The 24756-nt window shown below is 39.4% G+C and overlaps 1 protein-coding gene across 6 annotated transcripts in view; it reads right to left on the bottom strand.

The window, feature by feature from the left end:
* LOC114702671 (disintegrin and metalloproteinase domain-containing protein 28) overlaps positions 1–24756 on the bottom strand; it is a 98145-nt gene that overhangs the window by 26974 nt on the left and 46415 nt on the right. For 2 of the 6 annotated variants that reach the window (XM_037208426.1, XM_037208430.1), the window contains 4 exons: positions 14950–15058; positions 13954–14032; positions 13253–13321; positions 11970–12016 (listed from right to left, as the gene is read on the bottom strand). In XM_037208426.1, the coding sequence (XP_037064321.1) occupies positions 11970–12016; positions 13253–13321; positions 13954–14032; positions 14950–15058 (304 nt within the window). Of the gene's footprint in view, positions 1–9135; positions 9298–11969; positions 12017–13252; positions 13322–13953; positions 14033–14949; positions 15059–20549; positions 20783–24756 lie in introns of those variants that run through there. The other 4 variants (XM_028883168.2, XM_037208427.1, XM_037208429.1 and 1 more) reach the window with 4 other exon arrangements.

The following is a 24756-nucleotide window of genomic DNA, read 5'->3' as shown; positions in this document are numbered from 1 at the left end:
CACTGAAATTAAAATTAGGCTGCAAAATGTCTGTTCTGAGAGAAAAAAAAGAGTGATTGCTGAAAACATAGTCTTCCTATACTTTGGAGGAGTAAAAACATCAATATATTAAATATAGGAGCACAGTGTTTACAGGTTATATACATATATAATATAAATACGTAAAGACTAAGTGTGAATGTTTGCTATAGAAGTGTTCTGTTGCTGTATGTCCTTCTTGGACTGACTGCTTCTGAAGACCAAAGCTGGTTAGGTCCTGGCTTTTTCTCTGTGTGGTATACTTCATCTTCCCAGAGGTTCGTTTGCTTCCTCCATATCATATTTTTTTCTTACGTTTGTCTTACTGTTTCTCAAAGAGGAAATATTTTATTTCATGCTTTATTTTTCATTTCCTTTGACTTTCCATGGTGTTTTCTTCTTTCCTTTTGTATTTATTTTTAAGTGTAGACAATTCATCTTTCATGTTTCCTTATGTTCATTTTTTTTAAATCTCTTTTATTTCTGGGTTTTCTGTTACTTCAATTTTAACATTTGCATCCTCTATAATCTCTGTTTTCCCAAAGTTTCTTTGCATGTTTTGTTTCCTTCTGAAGTTGTTCTCTATTTGCTGACTTGTTCCTCAATTTTATCTACCTACCTATGCATTCCACATACTTTATTATATATTTTTGGCATTTAAATTTCAAGAACTAACATTTTTCCTTTTTTGAAGTTTTCTTGTTAGTTCACATTTTGAACACACTCCTTTGTGACTGTAATGCCCTGCTATCATCATCATCATCATCATCATTATCATCATCATCACCATTATTACCATCACTGGTGTAGAAGTTGTGTTATCAGTGTGTTACCTTTCCTTTCATGATTCATTTTTTGTTATTTGTTATTTTGTTATCCTAGCATGATATCTCACTTTTTTTACATGAGATTGTTTCCATTCTATTTAGCAGTGAGTGTAAGAAGGGCAGACCTTATCTCTCAGAAAAATCTTAGTCTATAAGGAAGGCATGAATAAGCTCTCCCCAGTGTGTATGGAAACCCTAGACACACTAGAACCCTACCACTACTTCCCATCACAGAGAGCCTTCAAGTCCTCTTCTCACCTCTTGGCCTTGGAGTTGTGACATTATGAACATAAACACTTGAGTGTTCTTGTATCATTGGGTTTAGAGGGGATAGGTACCAAGCCACCTGCTATGGATCTGTTAGACACATTTCCCTAGTCATCAAACTGCAGGTGTTTCTCTATTTCACTGTTACTCCTGAGCCCACCAGGCAGAGTCCCTGTTGCAGGGATTAAAACCCATAATAGTGTGTGCAGAGTCACCAAGCTTCCAGAGAAGCATCTGGGTGCTTTGACATCTTCTGTGTCCTCTCAGAGAGTTTCAGCTGCTCTTGTTCAAAGCCAGAGCCCCGGAAGGTCCCCATAGCTTACCCTACATTTTCAAGCTTGTCTCGGTTCTACAACAAGAATAAACTTGAGCTATGCCACACTAGCAATGTGCTAGTGGCCACTGAGTTTTTTTTTACAATGGTGCAGTTGCCCGTTTTCTCTTCATAGTCAAATTTACTTTGATCTGTGAAGTGGATCCTTAAAACAGCCCTTTTTGGTAGAAATCTACTTATCCCATTCCAGCAAGGAGTCTTCCTTTGTATTTCTCCATTTACACTTTAAGAAGAAAGTCTAGACCACACAGATCACATGGTTTCTCTGGTGAGACCCTGATGCATGCAACCTCACTGATTGCTGAAGCTGAGTTATTCTGTGGTCTTCTGAGTCAGTCCTTAGGGAAAGATGCACAGTCTGTAGATTAACTTAAGAACTCAAAATTTCTATTTGTATATTAACTCCAGTTTCAACAAAACAGGAAGTGTTGAAACTCCAGTTTCAACAAAACAGGTCAGTTCAAGAGGCCATGTCTGACAAATATGCACATGAGAAACACTTTACAGTCAAGTCCTTAGGAATTCCACATTGAAAGCACAGGTCCCTCTCAAGGTGGTCCAGAATACTAATAATATGAAATGCTGGTGTTGTAATATTACACAGAAAATTTTTATGTCTACATTTGGTCAGGAACCATCATTATATGATAAATACTTTCAAAGTTGATTGTTTGGGAACATGAAGGAATTTTTTTATTACTTCATTATTTAATATCACTCCCAACAAAATTAATGACAAATAAAGTCATTATAAGGATAGGAGTATAAGTATTCTTTCTTATACCCTCAATAAGTTTATGTTATCCAAAAAGCCCAATAAGTCTAAGAGTGAATAAACAAATAATTAGACATGGGCCTTTTAAGTATTTCTTTATGTTTGATTTTGTGGGGAGGGGAAAATGACATGATTTTTGATATTCCTATTATCTAGATTTCAGAATTTCTACTTCTGCTATCCATAATTTCAGGAGCCAAAATGTAGATGTTTAAGATGTTGAAAATAATGACTGTACAGTGATACAAAATGTAGCCACAATCAATAAAATCACTATAACTGAACTTCATAGACAAGAGAAAGCATCATTTTTTATTTGCTCAGTGCTATGAATATTAAAGCTACTATTTGGGTTCTCAATCCACAGAATTCAGTTCAATGGGAAACATTTATTCACTTGCCTGTAGTTCCAACACTAAGGTTGAAGCAGGGAGATCATGAGTTATTGCAGCCTGGACTACGCAGTGAAACACTGTCTCAACAAAGAAAGAAGAGAAAGGAAGGGAAGATGAATGGCAGGGGTCTTTATTCATAGCTAATGATGAAAGGGATGGATGACATGATGGATGCCCTATTGTAAACTCTCTGTTACAGTGCCTTTCCAAATGGGTGTGATTCTGTGATCTGAGTGTAGATCATGTAAAGAACCACTGACTGTATTTACAGAGTGTCCATAGGCCACCAGGTGAGAATCGAGGCAAAAGATATAGACAGGTCATCTAGCTTTATCCAACAGCAAAGACGTCCTGAAAAGTTTCAGGTCTCAGAGCAGGAAGAGCCAGGCTCCCTCTGTGTGTTCCAGCCCACTGGTCCTGCTTCCCTTCTGTGGTTTTCCTGTTTTTCATCACAGCCTTTTTTCTCTCACTTTAAGGGCACCGTGAGTCTTGCATTGGCTTCTCTTTCCTCTTTAATTAATACTTGTTTTCTGAGTAGTTCTGGGTAATGAGTGTTGCTCATAAACATGTAGCACTGTGTTTGATACTTCAAGCATCTCATTTGGTCTGGCTTTAAAATTCCTGAAGATTCTTCATTTTTAACTTTTTTTCCTTTGTGTTATAAAGTTGTTTTTTAATTTTATGTATGTATAATGTGTGTGTACATTTAAAGAGTGTCATATATAGATACAGAAATGCTACTTTAAACAAAACTCTTGGGTTTACTAGTAGTCTTAATGATCTGCATGCAGTACCCTGAACATGCTATACCTTTGTTGGGAGCATGACCATTATTAATTCTAGTATCTCTCTGGAAGGCCATTTTTCTTTATAAGTATGTGACCAAATATAATTCCAGATTCACATGGTAACTCCATTGACAAGTTTCTTCTGCCCTTTTCTCGTAAACATCCTCTCTGTGCTTCCTTGTAGACATTTATCCTTATTTCAGCAATCATTTTATCTCTATATTTATTTACACAAGGCTTAAGAACCATAATGGACAGCATGAAAAGAGGTTCAACAGTTTGGCCCTAATATCAACATGGTAAGTAGAAGCTTGTAAACATTTATGTTGGAGAACTAAGGAAAAGTACCAGATAAGCAAAAATTGCAAACATGTTAAGCTTTAAAGGAAGCCTTTTGTTAGTTGTCACAGTGAATATTAATCATGAAATGTCTATAACCATTGTTATTAGAGATAAAATAGTAGAATTTGCATATTTAACATTATGGTATTACATGTGTTTTTTTTTGTGCAAAATAGTTTTGCAATTGGCAACATGGTGATGCAGATAGTGAATTTGGAGGAGGTGGGAAGGGTGTGACTCGAGTTATTGCCTAGCATGCATGACCTTCAGAGTTTGACCTTTGGTACTGAAAGAAAAAGTATGGATGAAGGGTAGCTAAGTTTGTGTGCTGTTTCAACACAGTAGCTACATGATGTGGGAGAAAAATCACCTATTTTCATCTTTATCTCAACTTCCTCATTTGAAATATGTGACAATTTTTATAGAACATTGCTCTAAAGTTAAATGAACACACCACACAAAGAAAGCATGGTGCATGTGTATGCTTGTGTCGCTACATTATGTTACCCTGTCTAAAAGCACAAATCTACAACTGGCTGCAATGTTTCTCTCTAAAAAGTTCTGCAAATTTATTGTTTGTTGAGTCCCTATGATAGAAATCCAAAACCATTGCTCCACATAGCCTCAAAGCAAGAAGAGAATTCAATTTGATGTAGAAGTTCTAACTGAGATTTAAATTTAATTAAAAATGTGGAAAACTGACAAGGGATATGAAGAAAATTCTAAAAGCATACCAAGGTGGAAATAAAGGGATAATCAAAGAATGCTTATCAGTGTGAAATGTAACAGTCACTATTAAATATTCCAAGTCTACATCCTCCACAAATATGTGTGACATAAGAACCTATACAGAGTGGCTCTGTGATTGACATTTTATAATACTCATCTTTTTGATAAGCCATTAATGTATATATACCTTCTATCTTTCCAAATTATCAGAATACTTCCCTATATATTTTTCTTTTTCTTTTTTTGTTTTGTTTTGTTTTTCAAGACAGCGTTTCTCTGTGTAGTTTTAGCTACTGTCCTGGAACTCACTCTGTAGCTCAGACTGGCCTCAAACTCCCCAGAGATCTGCCTGCCTCTGCCTCCCGAGTGCTGGGATTAAAGGCATGTGCCACCATGCCCAGCACTTTTTATGTTCTATACTACCTATATATGATTCTTAGAAAATGCTCTGTGCTAATCAGAGGCAACTATGACAAATCACCAGAATGATCAACTAATAAAGAAAAGATGTCTATTTGTTGGAGGTTTCAGTCGATGGTCAGTTGGCCGTATTGCTTTGAGCCCATACTGAGCCTATAATTTACAGTGAAGAAAACATAGTCATTCACCTCATGTCTGAGGTGCAAAGGAGAGAACAAGTAGTGGGGCAGGGTCTCACAATTCCCTTCAACAAGATCCTCAATGACCTGACTACCTCCCCTCTGGCTCCACCTCTTAAAAGTTACACCCCTTCCCAAAAGCACCAACCCTTTACTTGATAGACCTTTGGGGACACTCAACATTCAAACTACAGAACCATCCTTGCCAGTTGAAAAATTATGAATTTTATCTCATTTAATAGATGAACAGATCTGAAGGTGTTCAGAAAGTTTAAATGATTTGCACCAGGATGAAAGCCGGCTGTTGACAACAGAAGGATGACTGTTGGTCCTGCCTGGGTGCTGTGTACCCTCTGCCATGGACGTTCTCCTTTTCTGTCTTCCTATTTCTCCTCTGCATTGCTCTAGCACATTTTCCTCTCAAGTTCCTTTTTCTGCCCATTTGACCCTTCAGTTTTTTGGTGGCTCTGCTCAGTCTTGCTAATAGCATGAAAGATTAAAGAAATCTTGCTTGAAGCTGGATGCTGAAGGTCCCATGCCAATTATAGGCACAAAAGACACACCTGTCTCAGCAAGTTACCATGGCAGCCAGAGTTTAGAAGGTCAATTTAGTGGTGTACATTGACTTACGAGGGGGAAGGAGGCCGGGGGGTCCCTCTGCTGAGTCATAATACTTAGCTTGAATGGAAGATTTCTCTAAGAGAAATATCACAACTTTTGCAGGTCAGTGGCTGTCACTTTTAAGAAAGTTATTGGGACATTATGGGAAACTAATAACCATAGTAATTTTTTTCTGTTTATTTATTTTTTACACTTAAGTGAATTTGTGAACTTCCTTAAATTGTCTTTCCCATGATGGTTACAGAACTAAGATGTCAACACATGAGTGAAGAAAGGTACTTGGTTGTTGTTCCCCAAACAACCTTGCATATAGAAGAGGATGTCATAAACTCAAATTTAAAATGAAGTTTGTATACTACTAGGAATAGAAAGTATGAAATCATCAACTTAGGTTTGTCTCCAAGAAATATAAGTCAAGATGAAAAGCAGAAAGCATTATTTTGGCTAAAAAAAAAATGGACAGGAATGAAAGTGGTGTTGATGTGTACGAGCTCATGGAGGCATATATATAAAATCTGTGATCTGAAGCAGGAAATACAGTAAGAGGGATTAGGTGGAATAAGCTTTAAAAAATGATGTGGCCCAAGGTAAGTGCTGTAACAATGGGTGAAGCTTGGAAACATTCTACTAAGGGAAATGATCCAGGCATGTAAATACACACACACACACACACACACACACACACACACACACACACACACACAATCTCACACAAGTATTTGGGGTGGTAAATTCACAGAACTAGAAACTAAAATAGGGATTACTGGGGATTGAAAGAACAAATAACGAGGAGTTGCTATTTAATGGATAAAGACACTCTGAGAGAGCAGACAAAATCTAGAAACTTGTAGCGGTCACAGTTGCATGGTATTGTGAATGTAGGCAAAGCCACTGAGTCATGTATTTTTATGCTATAGATACTTTATGAAATTAAAAAATAGTAGGAAATTAACTTGGGTAGCTGAAGCAAGAGTGTAGAGAAGGAGACTTGGTGGCTATGTAATCAAAATTTCCAGCTCACCTCATGTAGAGTGGTACCCATCTCATCTCTGCCTCAGGCGTGATGGTACTGTTTGCACCAAACCAAACTTGAGCCAGCATCCAGCCCCAATGCCTGGGCTTCCTGAAGCACTCAAACTCAACATCCTGTTCACCACCATACACAACTCTGCTGCTTTATCTCTGGAAGGGTGCATCTGGAGAGCAGATCCTCAGACCCATTAATCAACACAATGAGGCTGGGAATGAGTGAGCATAAGGAATACATTTTAAGTGCTATAATTGCAGAGATGCCCTGTCTCAACCAAGATGCTCAATTTGGGTCTCTTCCAATCATGGCAGGGTATCAGAGGTGGATATTAAGAAGGGAAATAGCCACTGCCATGATTTATTTTTTGCAGTTTGTGTTATGGCTCTTGTGAAACTCGGTAATTTTGATGAACTATGCTTAAGTAGAACTAACACTATTTGGGGTATGCTCTTGTGGCATAAGCCATTAGTGAATCATGTTGTCAGCTGATAGTCATCCCTGGCTACTGCCTGACAGGTAGCCACATTGAAAAGTATTCATTGAAAGGCAAATCAGATACCACGAAGTTCAAGGAAATAAGTAGAAATAATAAAATCGGCTAGCATGAGTGCCAAGATACCTATCCAGCATCGAACACCTCCCCCCCGCCCCCCAGTGGCTACCAGTGTTGTCCACAAGAGTGTTTGACCTTTCTTGGAAGTTGTTCCCACTTACAAAAGTCATTCTGCCCAAGGCTTCATCTCTGATGGGAGCAACTGGTATTTGTGGTTGATTGACATTAGAGAAGGACTCCATGATCAGAGCTGGAGTGTGGTCAGTTAAAGCCTTCGCTGAGGCATATTAAGGCCCCTTCTTCATGCCGCCTGCTCTTGCATGCTCACTTCCCATCACACCAATGGGAATATGAACACACTCCATAATCAGTTTGCTAGTCATCCTTTTCAGACAGAGCCTACTCCTCCAGTAAACCCGACTTCAACACAAGGAACCTCTGGAAGATAATGTATAATTGTTTATCACATAAATTTGCCCTTTACCTTAGCCAAAAGTCTGAGAGGGACTAATGCATTAATTTTAGCACTAAACATTTTTTTTAAATTGATTATTGCTGCTGAATAAGCAAATATGATGAACAATGACAAAACAAATTGAAATTAAGGAAGAAGACTGACAACATAAAATCAGTAATTGTGAAAACAAACTGAAGTTCTCCAAAGCCACCAAAGAGTCAGACGAAGAACGGTGAAAGAATGAGTGAGATAAATGAAGGGACTGGCTGTTGGCAATCTCAAGTAGATTGGTTGTGCTACTACATTTTCAAAAAGAGAGAAATAAAGAACAGAGAAAGAGAGAATGTAAAAGAGGTCCTCTGTGATTAGAGCCTTTTAGATGTGTTAGGAACGTTTGAACTATTTGGTTGATCAAGGAGAAAGTAACATCATTTACCAAACCACAGCATGTCCAAACACTGCTCTTTGTGAGTGTATGACTTATTCCTAGCTCCACACATGACAAGTGGCTACTTGAGAGTTCTAGGTTCACGATTTTTAATTAGTCAACATCGTAAAAGATAATGTGAGGCCTGGTGAGATGGTTCAGAAGGTAAATGAGCTTGCAGAGCAAGCCTGGTGGCCTGAATTTAATCCCTAGAACCTCCATAAAGATGAAGGGAAATACCTGACTTTATTAAATTGTCCTCTGAGCTCCACATGCATGCATGCATAGGTGTGTGAACACACACACAAACATACACACATCACATCACCCATGCACACTCTACATAATGTGTGAGTCAGCAAGATAACTCAGTGGGTAAAGGACCCACACAGTGGATGGTGGATGGAGACAACTAATTCCTGTAAGCTGTCCTCTGGCCAGTACACACATACATAGCAAATAAATGTAGTTGTTAAAGAGGATAAAGTAAATCTGTGGCTGGGAAGAGTTATGGATGCAAGGAAACATGCAATTAAATGAACAGAAACAATGGGGTCGAGGGTGTGAAGGTTCCTCATAAGCAGATTTAGACTTCATAGGAAATAGGAATGTATATCCAGGCCAGAATAAGGTGTTCTAAGTTTACAGTCTTATCCCCAATATTCAACCATACTTAAGTAGCTCCATACTTAAGAAACTTCCTCATGGAAAAAAAGGGCTCCAACAATGAGAATTGTTTGATAGGTGGACTCTAGAATTACTGGATGTTGAACTGTGCTCTTGGATGCAGACTGAAAACACTGTCAGGGACAAATCATGTTGGCAATGAATGTAACAGCACAAATATAATAAAGGAAAATCAGACCATGATAACAGGAGAGCAGGCACCTTGGTAATGGCAAAGCTAATTCACGCATTAGAGTGACTGCAACTTCACGAGAGAAAACCCAACTCGACATGGTTTGGACAACAAGGAAAATTTATTGATTGTACAAAATGTCCCAGCAAAAAGTGGACCCCGTTCAACAGTTGTTAATCTACCAGTTCAATAACATCTTAGGAAGTCCAGCTGAATTCTGTTTATCTTTCTGCTCTATCTTGTCCACACCATCCTTGTCTTCAGATCACAGCACAGCTGTAGCAGTACCAGATGTCAACAACCAGAAGAAAGGACGAATGGGGAAACATTCCTCAGAAATTCTCCAACATACCCCCTCCCTCATCTCACAGGGACAAAATGGGGGGGGAGGTTACCCCATTCACTTATAAATCACTGGCAAGGAAATTTTGATTGTTACAAGTGGGTTAGCATAGCATGTATGGAGTTACATCCATTGTTCTAAAAATGAACAGCTAGATAAAATCAGGATTCTGAAAGCAAGGCAGGGGAGTGTTTGGTACCCAGCCAACCATATTTGTTCTACCATCTGTCCATGAAGCTGAAGATGTTATGGTTAGTGTGATTCTGTTGTTGACAGGCCATCTGATTATTTTTTACAATCCAGGAATCTGGATGTTTATGCAAGATCTCACAATTTAAAAATTATTTCTTATAAACTCAAAACAATTTTTAAAAAAAGAGAGATGTGTGGTCAGGATCTTTGATTTAGACCAAATAAAACACATCTGCAATCCAAACCTTGCCTGTATGTCACCAGTTTATAATTTCTGGTTTATGTTCATTTCTTTAACTGAACCACTCTCTATTTAAAAAGGGAATCTCACTTTAACCACACCAGTAGTCAGCATAAAAATAATCTGTGATTATTTTTTTAACCAAAACATTTTACTGTATTGTAGAAAACTCCCAAAATAGCATAGTTAGTCAAGACTTTAGAAGAAAGGGTATCAAAGACATATAGAAGAGGAAGTGCTTACATATTTTTTTCTTAACTTGATGTTCTGATTTGACAAGTTAAAAGAATCAAGACACTGCTACTTACTTAATAATGAATGCACCCCCACCTCAGTTTCTTATGATTTTGTTATGTTATGTTATATTTTCATTAGAGGGAATATCAATCCCTCCCAAATGAGGAAGTTAAGGTTGTCAAAGATATTTAAGCAGTCAACATCATAGTAAAACAAAGGAGTAGGTGATCAACTAATTAGAGTTTTATAGTTTATGTATTTCCTTAGCCAACTACCTATGCATATGGAAAGGAGATTATTTAAACTATGACAAAAATTCTCAAAAGTGTATCTCTCTTGAAAATTTTAATCTCTTCCAAATAGAGCACAAACCAGGCAATGCTAACCTTTGAGTGTCGAGAGCAATAGTAATAAGGAAGTGAGCATATCTCTTTTCCATCCAAAACATCCAGGCTTCCAACCTGGTCATGTGATCACCAACCCTGCATTAGCTGTCACCTCAGACTTTTGCGTTTGAGTCCTTTAAAGAAAGACTTTCTCAAATCATCAAAGCATCCTAAAAATTTAGTGAAGTAAATAGATATAAGGTGAAGCTAATAAGAAAACTAAAAGAATTCCTTGAAACCCCGCTCTTTACATCATAAACTATTTAATACATCAACAATGGAGAATTAGGAACAGCATAAGGTCAGGAGGGCAGGTGAGACAGCTCTCACTCTGAGATTGAAATGCTCCTGTGGGCAGTTAGCAGAAGGAGGACAGGGGCAGGAGGCATTATGGCCATAGGAAAGTAGACCATGGCAAGCAGCCTACTAAGAAGATGAGATGCAGAAGGAGTTATGGATGTAGGCGAGCTTTCTGTGGGATGTTGCATCTACTCACACAGTTCTTGTGCATTAGTATGAGAAAGTAAGGAAGTGGGGTCACCTCAGCTTTGCAGCTGTGATATTTCAGTCTCCTCTTTCTTGGTTATTGAAAAACAATCAAGACACTTGATGTCAGTCCCTGCCCCAGAGTTAACACCTTAGAAGACATGGTTGGTGCTTTTCTCCTTGGCACTGGGGTGATACAAAACAATAGTGGTCTCATTGTAGTTCCCTTAAGTGGGGGAAGAAATGGGCTTATTTTGAAAATAGGAAAATAAAGTGATTTGTGTGTCACTAGGGTAAAACAGAAAAATAAGTCAGCCAGTAGAAATGGCATGTTTATTTCATCTTAGCCAAGCTTACTTCCTTCATGAAATTACTGCCTACCTCCTCACTACTCACTTAGGAGCCACCCAATTTTCTGGGGCCAGTTCATTCTCTAAATACAAGGGCCAAGGGTCTTCTGCTTCACCAGCTCCATTCACACGACATCACAATGTTTTCTCAATAACATTGCACACTTTGACACAAATAATATTTGATGAGCTAGGCACACCAGGCATGTGTGACTTGTTTGCTCACTAAAACTGCAAAACATCTTGACAAAAGGAACATTGGCTCTTCCTCTTTTACATACAACAGAGGGCTAGGCATGAGGAACTACTCTTGAGTAGATGGATTCTACCTTTTACTTAAAAAACACTTGACTTATTCCAACTTGCCTTCATGTACCTGCTTCCCATCCTCCACCTCTTATAAAAATAACTATCAACTTATAAATATCTAATCCTCTAGAATGAGCATCCAGAAACAATTCTTTGGACGACATTTACATTATATAATAGACATATTAATTATTTCTCAACAGTTATGAAATACAAGAACTGTTTTGTCATAATAAAGATTCAGTAGCTATGTAAAATCACTTATAGGAGGAGGCCTCGCCTTTCCAGGTTCTCCAGAACAAATGTGCTATGATGAGGTTAGGGTAGCCTCAGGAGCTCTGACAAAGAGACTGTGGATTAGAGCCAGCAGACAGAAAATCCACCAGTGACCGTCTGATACTTACAAGGAAACAGGAATTGGTGGTGGTGGGAAATCTGGCTTTGTGATTAGCTAGTAAGAAGATAAAAAGGGAAAATCAGCTTGGAGTAGGTTCTTCAAAATGTGTGCGCATACTGAAAGTGTTTAACTCTTCTTCAGGGACAGAGACTCTGGAAACTTAATCATGCAAATAATTCTAAACCCATGAGTTTGACACTTTCATTTAGTTGCCTGCATATAATCTAGACATAAGCACGGTGTCAACAGCCTTGTGATGACAATGGTTACTGTGGATTAATTTCTGCATCCACACAAGCCACACAAGTTAATGTCCTAATCCCCAGCATGATGGTTAGGTTTGGTGGCATTCACATCTTGTGTGTGTGTGTGTTGGGGGTAGTTCTCAGAATTGGATCAATGAAGATACAAAGAGATGATTGTATCTCTCCTTTGCCTATTCTTTCTCGCCTCCCCACTTTTCTCTCTCCATTCCACCCCAACCCCCAACTGATAGACCAGGAAGCCATCCTCACCGGACACCAGGATCTTCCAGATCCTCAATGTTAGAATTCCTAATCTCAAGAATGGGCAGAAATAAATGTTGTTTAATCTATATTGCCTGTGCTATTTTTTTTTCTGCATCAACCTGGACTAAAAATGGATTCTATGGAGCAGAAGATTTGTACTGACTGGTTTTTGCCAACTTAATGCAAACCTGGATATATCTGGGGAGAGAAAATCTCAATTAAGAATGTGCCTCTTTAGGATTGGCCTTTAGGCAGATCTATGGAATATCAGCTTGATGAATGATTGATGGGGTAGGGCCCAACTCATTGTGGGCGGTACCACCCTTGGACAGGCTGTCTTGACTTGTATAAGAAAGCAGGTTGGGCAAGCCATTGAAAGCAGCCTTCCTCTTTGGCTTCTGTTCCAGTTCCTGCCCTGGTTTCCCTCAATGATGGACATATAAGCTATAAGCTAAAACAAATCCTTTTCTCCAAGTTCTTTTTGGTCATGATGCTTTAACTCAGCAATAGAAACCCCAGCTAAGAAATGAATATTCTACATTATCAACTTCCACTTCTAGGTTCTTAATGTAAGGGATGAATTCAGAAGTAAAAACATAGAGGCATATATTCCTCCATTTAGCATTTTAAAAAAAAGTTTTGCAGAAGAATTTATATTTTACATTAAATGCACGCAAATCAACATTCTTCTGAATCAATAGTTGAACACTGTGGGTTATGTCTTTCGGGAACATTCCCTTGAGGTTGGCTGGATGAAAGAGAAGAGAAGTTGCTAACTCACAACATTTGGTGGAGGCTCATTCTCTTCCATGGGCGGATCAGACACGTGGAGCTTCTTCATCTGACTCATCTAAAATAAAGAAGTCCAACTTTACACCAAAAGTACCAGATGCCGAAGCACAGCCAGCAGAAGAGACCCCAGCAACCCAGTTGTAGCATTTATAGGAGAATCTCCCCAGCCCTTCCAGGGAAGTGTCACCACCATCAGTACTGATGCTATGCTATCGATCTGCTTCAGCTCAAAGCCCTAAACACATAAGACATGGCAAGGGCTGTAAGTGTCATGCATGTTACATGGTTGATCATACAAACATACACATCATTTTATGTATAGAGGAGTTTACCAGGAGTAGTAATTAATGAGTCAAAGTGGACAGAGTGAGAGGGAGTGTGCAGGGGGATAGGTAGGGGAGAGGGACAGGGAGGGACAGGGAAGGCAGGGAGGGAGAAGCTGTCAACCTTTCTTTCCTTTATTCTCTTTGTGTTTCACGAGCCCTTTCATCAAGGGCTTTTTTTGTGTTAACAAAACACTAGGGGAAGTTGACTGTGTACATGAGCATAGAGCTCACAGCCCTTGCTATCGGCTGATGTGGGGTAGGCACTGCTGTGCCCAAATGGCAGACACATGGTCAGAATAATATAAGAAGGGAGTAAATCATAAACTTGGGCCCTCACAAAAAAACAGTCCAAACCTGAACTCACCTCCTGGGGTTGAACTGCCTTCCCCTTTTGGGGTTTACACGTCTGCTTATGCAGCTTGGCATCTGTGGTGGACGGTGGCCTGTAAGTGAAAACAGGTCCTGTAAACTACACAGCACCACCAACATGCTGGAAAGACTCAACAGAGGGTGGACAACTTCCTCTGCTCACTGTTCCATGCTCCACTACCAGGCTTCTGTCTTCTCCCAGCACACTGCTCAGCTGTTAGTTGCAAGTTATCGACCATTATTACCCTGTGATTTGTAACTACTACTACACATTTTCTTTTTGTTCCTTGATCCCTAATCATGATGATGTTAAGCCAACTTTTATCTAAATTATGACATTTTATTATTTTTGACTCACTAAGTATTTCCCTAAGAGTCATTCTGTAGGAAATAAGTTCCACCAAAATAAGTTAGTCTTGGAAAAGATGGAAAATAATCTTGCTGTGTTAAGATGGCGTTTGTAAGAGGAAGGATCTGCGTGCCAATCAAGCCTCAACTTCTCACTCTGGAAGAATGCAGAGGCCTTTGGTAACCTTTCTGTCTCCCATTAAAAGTGAGTTCCATAGCTTTAAGAGACGTAGAAGTCATGTTTCATCCAGAGAGCAGGAAGACTACAGCTGCGGCATGAAGTCCTCTCAAAGATTAAGTGAGATGATAGAAAAGCCTCAGAGCAATCCTAGACAACTGTCAATCAATAAATGTGCTCTCTTCTATTCTTATAGTAAATGCAAAAATATTTAATAATAAGGCCCACTGTCACTGTTGTTATTAATTACAAAAATAGCCACTCCAAGGAGAAAAAGATGTGTATCTGGCTGGGAGAGATTGCCTAGTCAAAGGGACACCTAGCCTCTGATCGATGAAAAACATACCTGTGAGCTTTTCTTAATATTTGAAGTAAAATAAAATTAAACCTGAAGGATTAAGTCATAGAATCCAATGTCAAATGCAGTAGAGGTTAAAGGATCCCCCAAAGAACATGAAGGCTTACCTCTGAACTCTCTTCTGCTTCCTTCTGGCACTTTGGTGCCGGATCACTATAGCAACCACCACAAATATGACTGCCAGGGGGAAGAGCACACCAACCACGATGGAGAAATCTACAAGAGAGCACAGGAACTCTACTGAGGACCAAGGATCTTGTCACACTCCAGTCTGTCTCTCTCCTTCCTTCCTTCCTTCCTTCCTTCCTTCCTTCCTTCCTTCCTTCCTTCCTTCCTTCCTTCCTTCCTTCCCTCCTTCCTTCCTTCCTTCCTTTCTCCCTCCCTCCCTCCCTCCCTCCCTCCCTCTATCCCTCCCTCCTTTCCTCCATTACTCCATCCTTCCCCCTCTTTCCTCTTTCTTCCCCTCTCCCCTTTCTTCTTTCCTTTTCAGAAAGGATTTAGCCACATATCCCAGACTGGTGTTGTACTCACTATGTAGCCCAGGCTGGTCTCAAACTTGCTGTTATCCTCCAGCCTCAGACTCCCATGTAACAGAATTACAATGGAATGCCATTGCATCTGGTCTGAATATTTTATTTGCCACAAATTTTATCTAGCTTTTACCATATGAACCTGTCTTCCTGGGAAGTTATATATAATGGTCAACCTTCATTGTCATCATGTCTGTGGAAGGAGCAGAGGGAACACCCACACTGAACACAGGCTGGGTTCCCAGGCTGAATTGAAGAGGGGAATGAGCTGAAAACCCTATGGGTACTGCATCCATTCATCTCTCTCTGCTCCCTGACTGCAGGGACCATGTGACCTACCACCTCTCTGTTCTCCCGCTACTGTGTCTTTCCCACCATGATGGACTGTAACCTCAAAAGTGTAAGCCTTCCTCCCTTAAGACACTTCCATCAAGTATTTTGTCAAAAGAAAGAAAGAGAGAAAGAAAGAGAGAGAGAGAGAGGGAGGAAGGAAGGAAGGAAGGAAGGAAGGAAGGAAGGAAGGAAGGAAGGAAGGAAGGAAAGAAGAGAACACTAACAGACTAACAGAGTTGGTAAATTCAAGCAGTGTTGATCATGATTGTGGAGCTAATGTTAAAACAGCAAGTAAAATCTGATAGGAGACCTTCCACAGGAGGTGGGTTAAATATCTTACTGGAAATAAGAAGGGAAGGGAAGGGGGGAAGGGAAGAGAAGGGAAGGGTGGAAGGGAAGGGTGGAAGGGAAGGGTGGAAGGGAAGGGTGGAAGGGAAGGGAGGGTGGAAGGGAAGGGAAGGGTGGAAGGGAAGAAGGGTGGAAGGGAAGGGAAGGGTGGAAGGGAAGGGAAGGGTGGAAGGGAAGGGTGGAAGGGAAGGGTGGAAGGGAAGGGTGGAAGGGAAGGGTGGAAGGGAAGGGAGGGGGGAAGGGAAGGGAAGGGTGGAAGGGAAGAAGGGTGGAGGGGAAGGGAAGGGTGGAAGGGAAGGGTGGAAGGGAAGGGAGGGTGGGAGGGAAGGGAAGGGTGGAAGGGAAGAAGGGTGGAGGGGAAGGGAAGGGTGGAGGGGAAGAAGGGTGGAAGGGAAGGGAAGAAGGGTGGAGGGGAAGAAGGGTGGCTGCAGAAATAGGAGAATGGAGTCTGGGAGACTACAGGAGGATATGGAATAAGGAGGATGTCAGAGCAGGAAAAACATTTTAAATCCAGCTTTGGAATGAAATGAGAAAGAAATTGTAGCTGTGAGATGTTGGCAAATAAATAGCAGAAGTATGAATAAAAACATGATAGGGGCAGAGTTCATCTTTTGCCTTTGTTCTTCACCCCTGAGTCTAAGTAATAAATTTATCCTGGATCCTTTGCAATCTCAAGTGCTCCTTTCTCTTCTAATCATCTGCAACCAACAGAAACTGGAAAGCACAAACATATGAAGAGCAGAGGAGCCACTGCTCTTAGTACATAGTCCAGTAGCAAGATTGACAGTTCCAAAAATACAAAGAAAAGCTTACACGTGTGAAGACAAAACACGCAGGCAGAGGTAGACACCCCAGAAAGCAGAAATCAAGGTAAGAAAATGGTGTTTGTTCAAATGTATAATTCTCTTTAGCTTCCATAAAATCATTGTTCAAGGAAATCAAAGAAAAACCAAATGCTGTGGAATTTCTGCTTGATACAGCTTAGCTTCAGAATGGGGTGAGTGGGCACATTTGAACTAATGTCAGAATAATAAGTATCTTATGAACATTATATCAGAGCATTTGAAATACTGTCAGTGCTTACAAACACTCCAAATCTGAGAGGACAAAGTTGTGGCTTGGGGTAAAATAATAATACTAATAACAAACAGTAAATGTGCAGTTTCAGATAGAAATGATTGAACAGCAAGTCTAGCTTCTTCTATTGCTAGTAACAGAGGTCTTCAACAGCAGCTAGCATGAAGCTTTTACAAAACAACATCCTCAATCCATGAAAGTACTAAAAATAGAACATTTTCTTTATAGACATTGATGAGGTAGTAAGAATTTAGAAAAATATAAAGGAAGGAGAGTCAGTTTCTTTAATGGCGTGACCCCCAGCAGGTCAGCACACTCCGGGGCAGGCCCTACCTCTGCCCCCAAAAGTGGAGTAGATGAGGAAGAGGAGCAGAAGAAGATGACAATGACTGGAAGTTGGGTAGATAGCGAGGTAAGAGGGGGTGACTCTGGGGGGACAGGGGAAAGGGATCAATGCTGTCAGAATGCATTGTACGGGATCCTCAACATAGTGATACAAATGTAATTTAAGAAAAGGCAGAGATGAAAATGACCCCAGAAAGAAGGTTCAGATGTAACTTGGTAGGAGAATGCTTGCCTAGCATGCATGAGGTCCTGGGTGCAATCTCCAGGACTGACAACCAAAACTGAGAGGCAGGAGGAAGGGGAGGAGGAATGGTTTAGAAACACAGAAAAGCAACCAAGAGCAAATCCTAACAGGAACTGTGCTTTGGATGACAGTGGCGTCCCAGTATATGTTTATGGACTAGAGCTAATGTGCCACTCTATACTGGGGGTGCAGGGGTGTAAGAGAACCCCTGTGCATTGTGCTCGGTGTTGCTATGCATCTAAAATCGCTCTAAAAGGAAAATCTAGTTAAACAAATTAAGAGATGTGGGAAATTTTAGGACATCTAATAAAAAATGCACACCCTCCAAATTCATAAAAAGAAAAAAAAACAGTTAATAAAATGGCCAACTGGTTTATAATACAACACAAAACAAAATTTTTAAAAAAAAAGTGTAAAAAGACACTTCAGTGAGGCAAGGGACAGAGAAACTAAACACGGTATGTTGAGGGCTTGTGTCCCGGTACATCAGTAATTTGTTCCCCCAAATAAATTTTGAAAAATAAAGCTAAACCTAAGGTATGTGAGATAGCAAGGATTTTTAAAATGCACCATTTTCTTAAAATATTCAAGTTTCAAGAGGATTAAAAAAGGATGAATGTAAATGTGAAGATATTATAGCAACACCAGCAGATGATGAATTATGGTTCAGCTATCTTGGTCTCCAGGAACTGTAGACTTTAAAAGGCAAGAAGCCATAGACACACACAGCATCAGTGCACTGTGGTGACATGAGCATACTAAATATGTATACAGATAATACCATGATTTCTAATTACATAGTCACAGACAGTACCAAGTCATAATATCAAAATGAAGTCAAAGGTTCATTTATTTTTATTTTATTTATGTATGAATGTATATGATTACATGTATGTATGTGCACCTTATGATTGTAGTACCCAAAGAGGCCAGAAGAGGGTGACAGATCCCCTAGAACTGGAGTTACAGATGGTTGTGAACCGGGAGGGCTGGGAATTAAACCATCATTGTCCATAAAAGTAGCAAGTGCTCTTAACTACTGAGACATCTCACCAACCCCCAACTACACCTTTTAGAGTGGTTATTTTTAAGATTTCTACATGGTATTTGGTGGAACAAAAATAAAAATAAATAAATAAACTAATAGTTGGGATTATATATGAGCAACAGTATAGACCAACCTGGCACATGGAACACATGTAGGCACAGGAGGACACAAAATGCAAAGTTCATGTTTACATGTTTTCTGATCATACACAGAAAATCTGTACACATGATTATGTGCTAAGCCATAATGCATTTCAGCATATGCTCCACATAATATATTCTCTGATTACCATGTAATTATTCTAAGTATTAACTAAATAAGAAGTAGGAAAAACCCCAATTTTCTTGCATGTTAGGAAGCAAATGGTAGTAGGGCAGTGGTGGGGAGAGTGAGGGGGAGTGGGATATGTAATAGTCAGCTATAAATGTCCCTGCTGTATCACACACTAGGGACAGTATAGATAGAAATTCACTATACAGTTGAAAATTTTGGAACCGGGATTTATGAGTACCTTTGACCATAAAGAAATGATGGATGTTCTTTATTGTACTTTTTGGTGGTAATCTAATTGTACTGAAATGTGATTTTGATTGTATGTTAATAAATAAAGTTGCCCGGGGGGTCAGAGCTATTAGAGCCATAGCAAGAGTGTGGCGGTGGTGGCACACGCCTTTAATCCCATAGATCTCTGTGTGTTCAGGGATACAGCCAGCATTGGAGACATATGCCTTTAAGACCTAGGGGCCTGTACATTCAGACAGTGACGAGGCAGTCATGTGTTTGGGTTTACAACCAATGAGAAGGCAGAACAAAATACTATAAATAGATGAACAGACAGGAAATAGGTATCTTTCGGGAAGCTGGGACACTGCAGGCGGAAGGGTGAGATTTTAGCTCTGAGCTCTGACCTCTTGGCTTTCTCTTTTACATTGTTTCTGTGTTTCTTATTTAATAAGACGGTTGGATACATCAATAGTACTTTATCTGATAATGTATGTATGCAGCATGTTTACTTTTTTTACACACATGTTATGGCTCTTTTGATGTGAATAAGAAGTTAGTTTTGCCCATGCTTTTAGAGCCTGTGATTAAACCCTGGGTAGTGAAATTGAAACATGACAGCCATGTTTATTGAGAAACTAGAGTCTTCTCAGATACAAGCCTGACTCTGACTTCTGCTAGGGTGGGTCCAATGAAAAACAGTGGTTTCCTGTCATATACCTAACTACTTAAAAGCTATACATCAAGCTGGAACAATAATTGTGCATTTATATTGGCAAATCACACTTTTTCCTACTTGTGGGCACAAACTGATTCATTGTAAAAAAATTGTGTGGTATGACTTTTCAAACTTCACTAAGTAAATTTTAATTATTTCAGTAGAAGCCAGGAAAAATAACAGCGGATTATAAAATAAAATTTTCTCAGCCAAAATAAAGGGAATGATAAGTGTTTGAAGATGCAGCTGTGTTTAAATTAACATCAACATTACATTATGTAAACATGTACCAAAATATCACACAGAATCTCATAAGTACATACTTTTATGGTTTTCCCTGACAATTAAATAAGGACAAAATAAAGCAGTGTCTATTCCAATACAGTTATGAATGTAGAAGTGACTTAAAAACCTAATCTTATTTCTGTGGGTTCCATGATAGCTTCTTTATTTATTTCTATATAAATAGAGATATTTAGTGACATAAATAAATGCTCCTAAATACAGTTTAGAAAGTTGGGTGAAGACAAACTTTCTAAAAGATTACTCATAGGTTTAGCAAGTTTTGTGGTCTTAACTTGTTTATTGGGTATGAATTCTGCTACAAACATTACTTAAAATGGCAACAGTGGGGGCAGAGAGTGCTGTGTCTTCTCCAAGCTGGATGATAAGAACCACACACTACATGGTGGAGCTCTTCCCAAAGCCATAGCTCTTACAGCCTGCAGATGTCAGGCCTCTCTCTGTGCTTGTGGACTGGCTGGATGATCCACTGGGTGTCAGTATTTCTTCTGAACTTTATGGAATGGATTAATGAAGATAATGTAAAATTTGTATGTGTAACCTTTACCAACCAAATAAGAGTTCAGAACTCCCACAATTTAATAGATAAATAAAAATAAAGGTTTCAAGAAGGGAAAAGCCACAGTTGAAGGTTATGTTAGTGAAAATTGGAATCATCAAAGAGCTTTCTAATTAAATAGTTGATTTGCTTCTGAATGTACCCCTAGACTCCACCACAAGCATGATAAATTGCAGATAATAATATATTTGTATTATAATATCATATAACCTTAAAAGGTATTGGAGTTTAGAATCTCCAAGAAGATAGGAAGCAAAGGAATTGAGTAAACAGAAGGAGTAAGTTGAAGCATAAACATTAAAATTAAATGTTATTCTTTTGTTTGAAATGGCTAAAAAGTATTTGACCTTGGGACAAACAGTTCATCCGGGCCCATCCCTAACCACATCTCCATTCCCATCCTCTGTGTACACAGAGCGGTATTGTTTCATGAACCCTGGGACTAAGCTCCGGGAATCTCTCCCTAGCATCACTGGGACTTGGTACAGGAGTACCCAAAGCTGGTTGGATCTGACCCCAGATGTCCACCTCTAACTACGTAGAGAAAGGAGTTTAAGGAATGCATTCAATAAAAAAGGAAGGGAATTCCTGCTGTGGATATCACTCTATATAAATAAAACACTGATGGCCAGTGACCAGGCAGGAAGTATAGGCAGGACAAGGAGAGAGGAGAATTGGGGAAACAGGAAGAAGGAGGGAGACACTGCAGCCATGGCCAGGACAAGCAGCATGTAAAGACACCAGTAAGCCACAAGCGGCGTGGCAAGATATAGATTTATAGAAATGGGTTAATTTAAGATATAAGAACATTTAGCAAGAAGCCTGCCACAGCCATACAGTTTATAAGTAATAGAAGCGTCTGAGTGATTATTTTATACGTGGATTGTGGGACTGCGGGGCTTGGTGGAACCTGGAGAGAAGTCCTCCAGCATCAAATGGCGCCCAACGGCTCGAGTTTCCACCTTAAACCTGAGAATATTTAATAACCAATTCTAAACAGAGCCAAAACCAGGTTCCTGCTTCTTGTCTCATATGGGCAGCTAGACGCCGCAAAACGCAGGTTTGAACACTGTTGGGTTCCTGGTGTGTGTGTTTGACTGGCAGTATGTCGAAAATGAGGCGTCTGCCAGAGGCACATTACGCTGTGTGGTAGATTTAGTCTTTACTAGTATTAAAAAAAAAAAAAGGTTTTCTGGGGCTACATGCTGCTTTGATAAAAGCTTAGCCACACTATTTCTGAGACTTGATGACTCACAGAACTAGCGGAAAACGCCATGTTGGTAAGCTGAAATGGGCGGAGCCAGCAGCCCCAGAGCTGGTTTAGTCTTAGAATACTGCAGTTTAAAGAAATATTCACAATACGTAGGCTTAAAAGAGACAAAAAAAAGATAAATTAATATAAAAAAGCCACGTAAAGATGAATATTACACAGACAATCTGGATTGTGTTGTCTTTGGGATTTTTAACTGCAAAAAAAATTTGATCGAAAAAGATGTTGAATTAAACCAATATGTATATTTTAAAGGTACCTTGACTTCAAAATTTGGATTTAAGGATATGTTGCTTTGGAAAAAAGTTTTTGCTTTTGTTTCCACAGAAAGCCAGAGGCTGTGGATTTGTTCCAGATTAAGATATATCAGGTTTCACCAGCCAAGACCTCCTGAAAGATATCCGATGACACCATGGCCCAGATGATCCAACATCTAGAGCGGTTTCAAGGCAACTGGTTCACACAATACAGCCTCACGGACTACCCCATAGGCCTAAAATTTTCTTTGCGTCCCCATAAGATACAGCGTCCCCCTCCAGCAGGAAGTAGTAAGAGATGCTACGCCCAAATTCCCATATATACCAAGTTGGCTTTAGAGGTGGAATTGGCTCACTCCTTCTCTAAACCCAGACATATTGCTTTAAAAAAAATGGTTAAGAGATTCTTGTGTCCCAAATCAGAAGAGCCCTCTGGTGTGGGACAGAGAAAAACCAATATTTTTATTTAAAACAGTTGATTATAAATGTGATCTCTTTCTAAAAACCAAAAAGGGATATGATATAGATATATAGGAGGATATAGAGATGATAAGATAAAAGGGTAGATTAATAAACCTACTTTTAAAGAACAACTTGTTTAAAATGTTTTACATTGGTATAGATCTTAGTTTATGTTTAAAATGTTTTACATTGGTATAAATTTTAGTTTATTGATACAAACTTGTGAATTTTATTATACTGTATATATATATATATACACACATATATATATATATATATATATATTCTTGTTTGAGGTATTATGTTTAACTCATTTAAAATTGTAATGGATAATTAAAAATAGATTAATAATTAGTCATCTATGATAATCATATTTGTAGCTATGTTAGTTAAGTCTTCTAGGTGTACATAGATATATTTCAGATAGATAGGTAATCTTCAAACACTTCATAGACCTAGAGAATATGGCATTTAAATAACTTAGAATTCTCTTGATATGAGACACAATTGCTCCTGGCTGCACCCATTTGATCCAAGAGAATGTTGGGCTTCTAAGACATTTCCATTTGGAAGTTTGTCTTCTTGGCACAAAATGGCCTACTGGGCAAAGAACTGCCCTTGCCTTGATGGCTGACAGTACAAATGCAATGCTGTCCTTTCTGGACAAGTGGGACACAAGGAAAGTGACCACTGTACTCTGCCAAGACAGAGTAAGATGGTCTTTCAGAATTCCTGATTCTGAAAATGGTCTGTCATATACTCTAGGCCTGTAGCCAATTTAAATGCACCAACAATGCTGAGAAACATTAGGTGACTGTCCAGGCTGCCAGCTGTCTTGGTCTACTCTTGCAAGATTCCCGAAAGTTGCTTGTATCCATCTACCATTTCTCAGGTACCATTATATTCCTTCTCAGGTCTTTGATGTGGTTAAAGACTAGATAGCTGTAATTTCCTCAGTTATGATAAAATATAAGTTAGATATAAAACCTTAAACTCACAAATATAAGATAGATAGGACATCTTCTTTAATATTGTAACTGTAATTCTTGCTTGATAATTGTTTTTTTTTTTTTTTTTTTTGGTTTTTTCGAGACAGGGTTTCTCTGTGTAGCTTTGCGCCTTTCCTGGAACTCACTTTTTAGCCCAGGCTGGCCTCGAACTCACAGAGATCCGCCTGGCTCTGCCTCCCAAGTGCTGGGATTAAAGGTGTGCGCCACCACCGCCCGGCCGATAATTGTTTTGTTATATGTAATTTTACTATGTTAAAGTTAAAACCTTCCTTTTTAAAAAAAAGAGAAGAAAAGGGGAAGTGCTGTGGATATCACTCTATATAAATAAAACACTGATGGCCAGTGACCAGGCAGGAAGTATAGGTGGGACAAGGAGAGAGGAGAATTGGGGAAACAGGAAGAAGGAGGGAGACATTGCAGCCATGGCCAGGACAAGCAGCATGTAAAGACACCAGTAAGCCACAAGTGGCGTGGCAAGATATAGATTTATAGAAATGGGTTAATTTAAGATAAGAACAGTTAGCAAGAAGCCTGCCACAGCCATACAGTTTATAAGTAATAGAAGCGTCTGAGTGATTATTTTATACGTGGATTGTGGGACTGCAGGGCTTGGTGGAACCTGGAGAGAAGCCCTCCAGCAACAAATTCCTAAAGAGCTCTCTCTCAGCTTAGAGTACTCTTCATGATGGCAACCCAAAGCAAAGGTTCCCATGCCAGCTCATTCCCTCCTTGACGGCCTACAGGGTGGCCTGCCTCCCCTTCACAGTCTTGTCTTCTACCCAAAGAAGTGTCAGGAGGAGCAACAAAGACTCGAAATGCAAGGAAGACCCATGTGGGCCAGTTCGAGTCAGCTTATTCCCTGGTCTAACAAAGACAACACATGCCAAAGAACACGAGTCAAATGAAATG

The sequence above is a fragment of the Peromyscus leucopus genome, chromosome 9 (genome assembly GCF_004664715.2).
Source record: "Peromyscus leucopus breed LL Stock chromosome 9, UCI_PerLeu_2.1, whole genome shotgun sequence".
NCBI lineage: Eukaryota > Metazoa > Chordata > Mammalia > Rodentia > Cricetidae > Peromyscus > Peromyscus leucopus.
The sequence above is the reverse complement of the archived record's forward strand: the minus strand, read 5'-3'. Positions and strand labels throughout refer to the sequence as shown.